Source organism: Leuciscus leuciscus (assembly GCF_965113295.1).
Source record: "Leuciscus leuciscus genome assembly, contig: SUPER_2_unloc_12, whole genome shotgun sequence".
NCBI classification, from domain to species: domain Eukaryota; kingdom Metazoa; phylum Chordata; class Actinopteri; order Cypriniformes; family Leuciscidae; genus Leuciscus; species Leuciscus leuciscus.
Genome location: NW_028118552.1, coordinates 118,473 through 128,292, shown reverse-complemented (window position 1 = coordinate 128,292; position 9,820 = coordinate 118,473). Strand labels below are relative to the sequence as shown.

At 37.8% G+C, this 9,820-nt stretch overlaps 1 protein-coding gene across 1 annotated transcript; it reads left to right on the top strand.

Annotated features, from left to right (window-relative positions):
- Positions 1-3,318: 3,318 nt before the first annotated feature.
- Positions 3,319-8,310, top strand: LOC309493556 (serine/threonine-protein kinase pim-2-like; the record flags this gene model as incomplete). Its single annotated transcript, XM_082191136.1, has 6 exons — positions 3,319-3,432; positions 4,893-4,987; positions 5,126-5,176; positions 6,522-6,903; positions 7,005-7,184; positions 8,237-8,310. Exons 2-6 carry the CDS (start codon positions 4,925-4,927, stop codon positions 8,308-8,310), a joined length of 750 nt encoding a protein of 249 aa, XP_082047262.1. The 5' UTR covers positions 3,319-3,432; positions 4,893-4,924.
- Between the last annotated feature and the right edge of the window lie 1,510 nt (positions 8,311-9,820).

The window sequence follows — 9,820 nt, the reverse complement described above, 5'->3', positions numbered from 1 at the left end:
GATGGCTGTCTGACACACACCAGAAACACACGCACAGAAAGCCGCTTCACAGACAGCATACGATCCAGAAAAGAATTCAATTTCACCACTTATTTCTCTTGAGTTGTCAAAAACATGCAAAATTGTCAAAATGGCTGTCGTGCCGAGCATTACAGAGTCGGTTATGTCATAAATAAGACATTGCTATGCATAATAAATGTCAGTGTTTAATAAAATATAAATATATATATATATATTTAGATATGGCCCATATGATCTTTACCATTACAAGAACTGAGCCACATGTGCCAGAGTTGGCCAAATGAAGCCTGGAAATGTATGTTTTCTTTTTAATTAAAGATCAGATAAAATAAGAAAAATAACTTTAGCGTTGAATCGGAATCACCTCGTAATCGTGATAATAGTGGAATAAAATTACTATTAATATTGTGAAATAATATGTTGGGACATTTATGCAGGCATTAAGCAGAAGTCAGGTGGATAGCGTGAACAATTCCCATTACTTTAGATCTGTAACTTTACAGATAAGATTTGAATAGTAAAATATAAGTTATATCATTATGTCATTGCTTAATTTGACGTCAGAGATGGGTTTAATAGTTGTTTTCATTTGTTTTTTCTTCATTTCAGAAAAAGCTCCAGAACGTATGAAGGAACCTGGTCGTTTCCATAAGCTCTGGAAGGGTGTTTTCAGCAGCTCTTCCAGTGATGCTGTGACTGTTGTGGAGCCTTTTATGCCTGAACCATCATCACCCACTCCAGATCACTCCGGCGTCAAGCCAAATCATGGTAAATCATTATTATCTCCAACATTATTTTCAACAGTATTATCTTGGTTTCCACTCAAAATAAGGCTTGTTTTTAGAGAATATTAATATTATTTCCCCCCATTATAATATTATTTTCTCGACCAGCACTGGATCTAGCAAGCTAATAATTGTCTTTTACATTTTTTTTAATTATTTTTAAACTTTATTAAAGGAGACATTTCAATTGATACAAAAAGCTTTTAAGAATATAGAATAGACTTCTCGTCTCGTTTTCGTCAGGTGATAACGGTTCGTTGACGACAATATTTCGTCATAATTTTCCTTGACGAAAGCAACACTATGTACTGTAAATGTGTCTTATGGTGTGACATAAAAAAAACGAAGAAAAATAATACTCCTAATACAAATAGCATGAGAGATATTTATTTTCATTGTTAGACACTTATTTTCATATAGTGTTTATGTAGTGTAGGAACGGATTATGTCATGGCTGTGCCCTGGGCATGGATGTGTTTGGGTTCCTGTCATAGTTTTAACAAATATGCCTTGTATAATTTGTAAAACACTTTTTTAATTATAACATGATAACATTTTTATTGTAATTATAACAAAATATAAAATATCTTCCACTTAAAACAATAATACATGTTAAATAAAAAAAACTAATTATAACGAATAGGCCGTAACGTTTTCCAGCTCTGGGAGAGACTGCGACATCAAACATATACTATCATACTGTATAGTACAAGGTTTAAAACATTTAAATAGACACATCAAGTAGTGTGAATGTGTGTGATTCAGTATCTTATAGTTGAGATTAGGCTCTTGACAAGTGATTTCTGAGAGACGCACAGAGAGACGGCAGCGCGGCTGGTTGGTTTCATTCATAGCCTATAGTTCACACTCATTTGTGTTTCATATAGTGGTTTAAAAAGTTTAAATAGACTCTTCAAGTAGTGTGAATGTGTGTGATTCAGTAGCTTGTAGTTGAGATTAGGCTCTTGTCAAAAGAAAAGTAGAAAATGTGCAGTATGTAGTATTTTCAAGTATTTTATTTGATCGGCTGTTATTGATAAAGCTCTGATTTCTGAGACTCATAAGGCAGCGCGATTGATTTGTGATCATGCTGTGCTCATTTCAGTCATAGAGTTCACACTCGTTCACATCACACACTCATTATTGAGTAGTTTATTAGAGGTTTATACAGAGCTCTCAAGTTGTATCAAGAGTTTGGAGTGAGATCTGTTAGGGGACGAGCCACCCACATATTTGCAGCAGCGGCCCCTCGGCCCCACCAAATTCGCTTCAATTTTTGCTAGCAGTTCAATTTTACCTATTGTTTATAATTGACCAGCATAAATGGAAATTATAACAATTGGTAAATCTGATAATTGCAATATACTCCACTGTTCTTTAAGATATTTTGAGATAAAAACACATCTTCTTTTATGCCAGGTCCCTCCAAGATGAAGCAAACGCCGGACAGAAATCCTGTGGATCATGAGATGATGATGTGCCTGCCAGGCCAGGTCTGTGAAGATCTGTGTGTGCCAGGTCCATCCAAGATTAAGAAAACACAGCATGCAGATCCTGTGGATCCTGAGCTGCCGCCTGTGCCAGATGCCTCCAGTTGTGATCTGGATGACAGTGAGTCATTATTACCTTTGTTTCATGAAATTTCTGCCATCTGTTATTTTCTACTTTTCTACTAGGCTATAATTCTCATACTCTGACATCACGTAAAGTAACTTTGATTTGCAGAAGATCAGAAATCAAAAGACTGAAGTCTTTTAAGATTCTTTAAATGGATATTTTATTTTTATTTGATGTATTTCTGTGCTATAGTTTATTTTTAAATGTAGTTATATTTGCATATTTGTATATTTACAGTAGGCATAATTCATGGCCATTTCAGCCTGATGTTTCTGGTGTTAGTCTTCATTTTTCCTTCTCTACTCCTGTTGGCTCCTCAAATATGCATTTAAATGTTTTGTTTGTTTGTTTTGTTAAACACCATTTTAAAAACCCATATATTTATGTAGTGAAGTCTGATGGTTGAGAATTCTTTCTGTTTTTCTTTTTGTTACATTTTTACTGAACTGTACTGTAAATGTGTCTTATGGTGTGACATAACAAAAATTATGAAAAAAAAATCTCATAATAATATACAAATAGCATGAGAAAGATTTATCTTCATTGTTTGACACTTATTGTCCAAAATGTTTTCTTATACTGAAGTATTAGGAGTTCCTTCCACTGGAACTAAGGGGCCAAGCCCAACCCCTGTAAAACACATTTTTAAAATGTATATAAATATATATTTGTATGCTCCTCGAATGTGTATTTCACCAGTCATTCTCGTCATCCTCAGGTTCATTCCTCTCTGAGGTCCATGTTGAGAGGAGATGTAGAGATTCGTTGAGTCTGAGCAGCCGAGACTCGAACAGCGTCGATGGATTGGAGAGCCCAAACCAACAGGGTTTGTCCAGGTCCAACAACCTCAATCCGCACCCGACCCAGACACAGATCCAGGATCTTCCCGGATCATTAACATCTCTGTCTTCTGAGTTTTCTGTGTCCACGGGTCAGGCTCACGGGACGAGGGCGAAGCAGAACCCAGATTGTGGACGTCCGTCCACTTCATCTGAACACTCTCTCAGAGGTCAGAATAGGCTTTTAATAAAGAAGTAATGGCTTAGTTTCTATTTCTATTTTCAATGGCTGATTTGTCATTGAAAATAGAAAGTTGAACCAACTAAAGTAACGGTAATACTTTATTTTGATGGTCCCTTTTGAACATTCTGTCGACTATAAGTAACTTTGCAACTACATGTCAACTAACTCTCATTAGAGCATTAGTAGACTCTCTTATTGTGATGCTCCTCCAACAGACACTCTACTGACTACAAGTAACTTTACAACTACATGTCAACTTATTCTAACCCTAACCCTACCAGTCTACTAATACTCTACTAATACTCTAATGAGAGTTAGTAGGCTTGTAGGTGCAGTGTTACTTATAGTCAACCGAATATCTTAAAGGGACCAAAATAAAGTGAAACCAAAGTAACAATTTGATGTGACCACTGACTGATTATTAATATTATAAAAAATATATAAAACATAAACAGTTTTTGATGTCTGAAATGTTCCATCCTCAGGATTCTGGAGAGCTGTTTCCACAGATTCTTCTCTGGGCTTCACGTCATCCTCAGGTTTGTCCAGGTCCAACAACCTCGAAGGGTTTCTGTGTCCTCCGCTGCCGGGTCAAGTTCCTGTCGAGCCAACAGAGTCTTCAGATGGTATATTTAGTATAAATATATATTTCTAAAATGTATAAATATATAAATATATATATATATTTGTATGGTCCTCGAATGTGTTGGAATATTGGTCAAAATGGCTGTCGTGCCGAGCATTACAGAGTCGGTTATGTTATAAATAAGACATTGCTATGCATTTAATAAAAGTCAATGCTTAATATAATATAAATATATTTTAAGATATGGCCCATATGATCTTTGCCATTCCCAGAACTGAGACACATGTGCCAGAGTTGGTCAAATGAAGCCTGGGAATGTATGTTTTCTTTTTAATAAAAGATCAGATAAAATAAGAAAAATAACTTTATCGTTGACACGGAATCACCAGGCTCTGCCCTCGTAATCGTGATAATTGTGAAATAAAATGACTATAATTATTAATATTGTGAATTGAAATAAGATGTTGGGACATTTATGCAGGCATTAAGCAGAAGTCAGGGGGATAGTGTGAAAAATCGCATTACTTTAGATTTGTAACATTACAGATAAGAATTTAACAGTAAAATGTAAGTTATGTCATTATATCATTGCTTAATTTGACATGTGTGTGTCTAATAGTTGTTTTCAATTGTTTTTTCTTTTCAATTCTTTTCAAATCATTATTTCTTATTCTTCTATTATTTTAAACAGTATTATCTTGTTTTCCACTCAAAGTAAGGCTTGTTTTTAGAGAATATTACCATTATTTCCCCCATTATAATATTATTTTCTCGACCAGCACTGATATTTAAAAAAAACAAAACAAACAATGGATCTAGCAAGCTAATAATTGTCTCATATTTTTCTGTTTGTTTTTCAGAGTCCTTTGAGTCTCTCTATAACGTGGGAGAGATGATTGGATCCGGAGGATTTGGCATGGTGTACCTGGGAACACGCAGATTTGATGGCAAAAAGGTCAATCTTACTTAATTGTACAAACATTTTGCTCTTGCAAAACACATTTAAAACAATGTACAGATGGTTTAATACTTAGTGCAAGGTCAGGTGCTTGAATACTGTTAATGTTATTGAAACTGGGTTTTTGTTTTGCAGGTTGCCATCAAGCGGATACGCAAGATAGACAACGATCGTTATCTTAATATTGTAAGTTGGCCAAAATCTGAATGTGTATTGAGTTGTTTAAGTGCAGATTACTGTAGTTAATACACCTGTAGGCAGTGTTGGGAAAGTTCACTTTCTACATGAACTAGTTCAAAGTTCAGTTCACAATTTTAAAATGAACTAGTTCAGTTCATAGTTCATACTCAAAATTTTACTCTGAGTTCACAGTTCCAAAAATGAACTAGTTCGTAGTTCTTTTTTTCCATGTTGCTGCGAGATATAATTTTTCAAAATGATTGCCACAGCCCATATAGAACCACAGACAATTATTTTATCAGTTTTAACACTGAAGCTATGCGTCAGATTTTTCCCATCCTCACCGACCTTGTCATAAAACTTGTTTAAATGATCATACGACGCCTCCTTGCTGCTTTTCGTTTTGATTTGTAACGTAAGTGATGAGTCGTTCATGAACGATCCATTCATTGCGTTTGTCACGTGACAAATGAACGAAAGACTCGGAAGGTAAAGTAATTATTTATGTTCCCTGTAAACGATTTTTGACTGCATTATAATGATTTCTTAATTCAGAATATGATCAAGATTGCGTAGGTGGATGTGTTCTGGGAATTTGCCAGTTAATAGTATAACATTTAAAGCCCATTAAATGAATGAAATGACTCGAAAAAAGATTTGTTCATTTTGATGAACGAGATCGAACAAGAGAGTCAGTAGACACTGGTGGCTGGTGTTGCCAGATTGGGTGTTTTTTCCACTACATATTAAAGGGTTAGTTCACCCAAAAATTAAAATTCTGTCAGTAATCACTCACCCTCATGTTGTTCCAACCCCGTAAGACTTTCGTTCATCTTCGGAACACAAATTAAGATATTTGTGATGAAATCTGAGAGCTGGCTCACTCATCCATAGGCTTCAATGGGATCGAAACTTGCCAGCCCAGAAAAGTTAAAATATTCCACATGACTACAGTGGCTCAACCACAAGCTTATCAAGCGACGAGAATACTTTTTGCGCGCAAAAAAACAAACAAAAATAACGACTTTATTCAAGTATTAATTTTCGTCTGTGTGGGCCTGAATGAATTCACGTAGTGTAACAGTGCAGCGCATCTGGGTTGTACGTCACACGTAGGCTCACTATTGGCCGATGCTGGTCGTGTGTGATGCGTGTATCGTTCAATGAACGCGTTCAGGCACAACACTGGCCGTAGGAAGCATTAGGTGTAAATGTGATCAACAAATAAGCCTAGAGGCACCAAAATAACTTTTGAACACATCTAAAAAGATCAAAGAAAAGTACATTTCAAAATGATAGGTTTTCTTCAGATTTTTACCCAGCTAACCTTCCATCTGCTACTTCTCTCTAGCCTGGGAATCCCAAACCTCTCGTTACTGAAGTGGCGCTGCTGATGATGATGAGGCAAGAACCCATAAGCCCCTTCGTCATACAGCTATACGAGTGGTTTGAAGATCCTAGAGGTTTCACTCTGGTTATGGAGTATCCCAAACCCTACGAGAACTTGCTGGACCTCATCACTCGTTTTCATCATTTGTCTGAAGCAACAGCATGGGACATCATGAGACAGGCTGTGCTGGCAGTGCAACACTGCATCCATCGTGGCGTTTTCCATAATGACATTCATGCGCAGAATTTCCTGTTGAAGAAAGCCCCGCTACAGGTCAAGCTGATAGACTTTGGCTGCGGTCAGCTGTTTAGTAGCGATGGCTACGACAGCAAAATATACATTGGTGAGCATTCTGGGAGTGTGGAAACCTGAATGTAGTGACTTACTAATTATTTGATGCTTTAAAAAAAAAAGCTCAACAATGTGCAAATGTCTTTCTTCCAGGAGTTCAGGATTACTGCCCACCTGAAGTCTTGACAGAGCCTCGATTCCACGCCGTCCCAGCAAATGTCTGGTCTCTAGGAGTGTTGCTGTACAAGATGGTGAACGGATGTTCTCCTTTTCACAATAGAACGGAAATCACACGAGCCAAAGTTACATTTAAGAACCCCAAATTATCCAAAGGTGAGTGAATAATATTGATAACATTGATAAACACACACATAAAGCAAAGGCTTTGTACAGAAACAGTTAAAGGTGAAGTATGTAAGATGTTTTATATATAGCTCAACGTATAGCGAGAGTTTGGCGCGAGAGCCGTGGGAAAAGAAATGCCGCTTTAGTGACAGAAGTGAAAGCCAAAATTCACTGCATTTATTCCTTCAAAGATTAAACAGCTCATGAACACGTCAAAGTGAACAGAGCATTGTGATGCGGAAAGGCACATTTTCATAAAGACAAGCGCAACACAGCTGAAATTATTACTAATATGTTGGACCTGAAACATGCCTTCACATGAACCAGTAAGAGCTGCGTTTGTGATGTTTGAGTCGGGGAAGACGCGATGCACGGAAGAAGGGGCCTTTGCAAGAAAATATGTCATATATGTAAAAAATATATATATTTTTGAAAATATACTTTATTTTGTCATTTATTCCACTCGCTGCCACTAGTGTCGCAGAAACGACATACTTCACTTTTAAACTAACGATAAGGAACATTTTACAGTATATTAATCATGTTTTAGATGCTGTTTTCAAAAATGCCAGGTCACATGGTCATGACTAACCAGCTCTCTCCTTATTGTACAGAATGCAGGGATCTGATTAGCCAGTGTCTAGCGCGGGATCCGACTAAACGCCCGACGTTAGAGCAGATGTTACAACATGAATGGATTAGTAATGGTCTACAGTAGATTGGAGAAGTTCAGGAGATTCACTCCATCAGTTTCAGGTGTGAGGAAGTGTAACAGGCAGAGAAGGATTATTATATGTTGTCTTAAATTCTGGATTATTTGTAGTGAGATTTTCAAATGTGTGTTCATTGTAATGTTCTTGTTATAGTCAAGTCACCTTCATTTATATAGCGCTTGATACTATACAGATTGTTTTAAAGCGGCTTCACTGTAGTAAACAGGAGAATAACAGAATCAGTGAACCAAGCAGAATTCAATTCTGTTCTAGCTCTAAGAAATCATTCATGAGTTGACTTGTTCATATCATCTTTGTATTGGATAGGAAATCACAGCTCACAGGCGGCTGCTCTGCGCGGGTGTGTCCGACTACCACGTACCCGGCCGTCAGCGGACTAGTTCACCGGTTAGCAACCTACAATGCTCTGACAAGAGGTTTGTGTTTAAAAACTCTGGCCAACCAGCTTCTCATCAGCCATTGTCTTTCTCCATCCGAACTGTTATTTTTCACCGGTGGGTAACTGATGTTAAAGCAAATGACTCTGATGAAAATTAAAATAAGTCTAAATACGTTTTAAGTGCATCAAGACTTTTAATAACTATTCTCCTGTTTATTGGAAATGTTGAGCTAAATCCCGGGCCGGACTCAAATACTTTTTTGACAACTTTAGGCATATTGCATTTGTGGGGACTATATGCATAATTTGCAAACTATACCAGATTTCTTACCGCTGTACCGCAACCACAGCGTATGTTTTTACCGATAACTCGCAAATATTTTCCCCATTCTAGACTTCCAACCCCGATTATCTTTACTCCCCCATTTTTTCCGATCTTACCCTCTGAAGTATCTTCTTCTAGTCCTTTAGTCAAAACAGTTATAGTACAAAGAAAAAGACCTCATCCAAGAAAAAGTCCAACTAATTTAAGTCAACTCGGTAGCACCAGAGGCTTTAAGATTTGCCATTTAAACACCCGAAGCCTTGTTCCCAAACTAGACGAATTTAAAATCTTGCTTGCGCAGTCGAAAGCACATGTAATGGCAATCTCTGAATCATGGTTAACTCCTAATATTCCAGATTCTTTTATGAATTGTATCGTAAAGATCGCATTAGCAAGACCGGCGGCGGAGTGGACAACTCCATTTTCACATTTAGCTCCTAAACTCTGGAATAGCCTTCCTGATATTGTTCGAGGCTCAGACTCGCTGTCCCAGTTTAAAACTAGATTAAAGACACATCTCTTTAGCCAAGCATTCACATAATACTTACCTTTTATTCTACAGTTGAAGAGACGACGCGACGCCTGGGAAGAGACGACGCGGCACCTGGGAAGAGACGACGAGACGACGCCTGGGAAGAGACGACTCGACGCCTGGGAAGAGACGACGAGACGACGCCTGGGAAGAGACGACGAGACGACGCCTGGGAAGAGACGACGAGACGACGCCTGGGAAGAGACGACGAGACGACGCCTGGGAAGAGACGACGAGACGCCTGGGAAGAGACGACGCCTGGGAAGAGACGACGAGACGACGCCTGGGAAGAGAAGACGCGACGCCTGGGAAGAGACGACGCGACGCCGGCGATATGTTGTGCCCTAAATTAATACATGATTAAACAACTGTAGTTTTGTATTTTTGTATCAGACTTTCTATCTTTCCTACTAACTGGAAAACAGCACAAATTACTCCAACTTTAAATCTGATGATCACACCCTTGTTTCTGTCATGAATTTGAGGATGAACCCAAGCGCAGACATGATGCTTGACACACAGTTTATTTATGGACAAAAAACAGGGAAAACAAAACCCACAAGGGGGCAAAACATGGACAGGACAAGGAGTGACTAAACTAAACTAAGACTTGACAGATAACTAGACGATAAACCAACAGCAAATACAGAATCA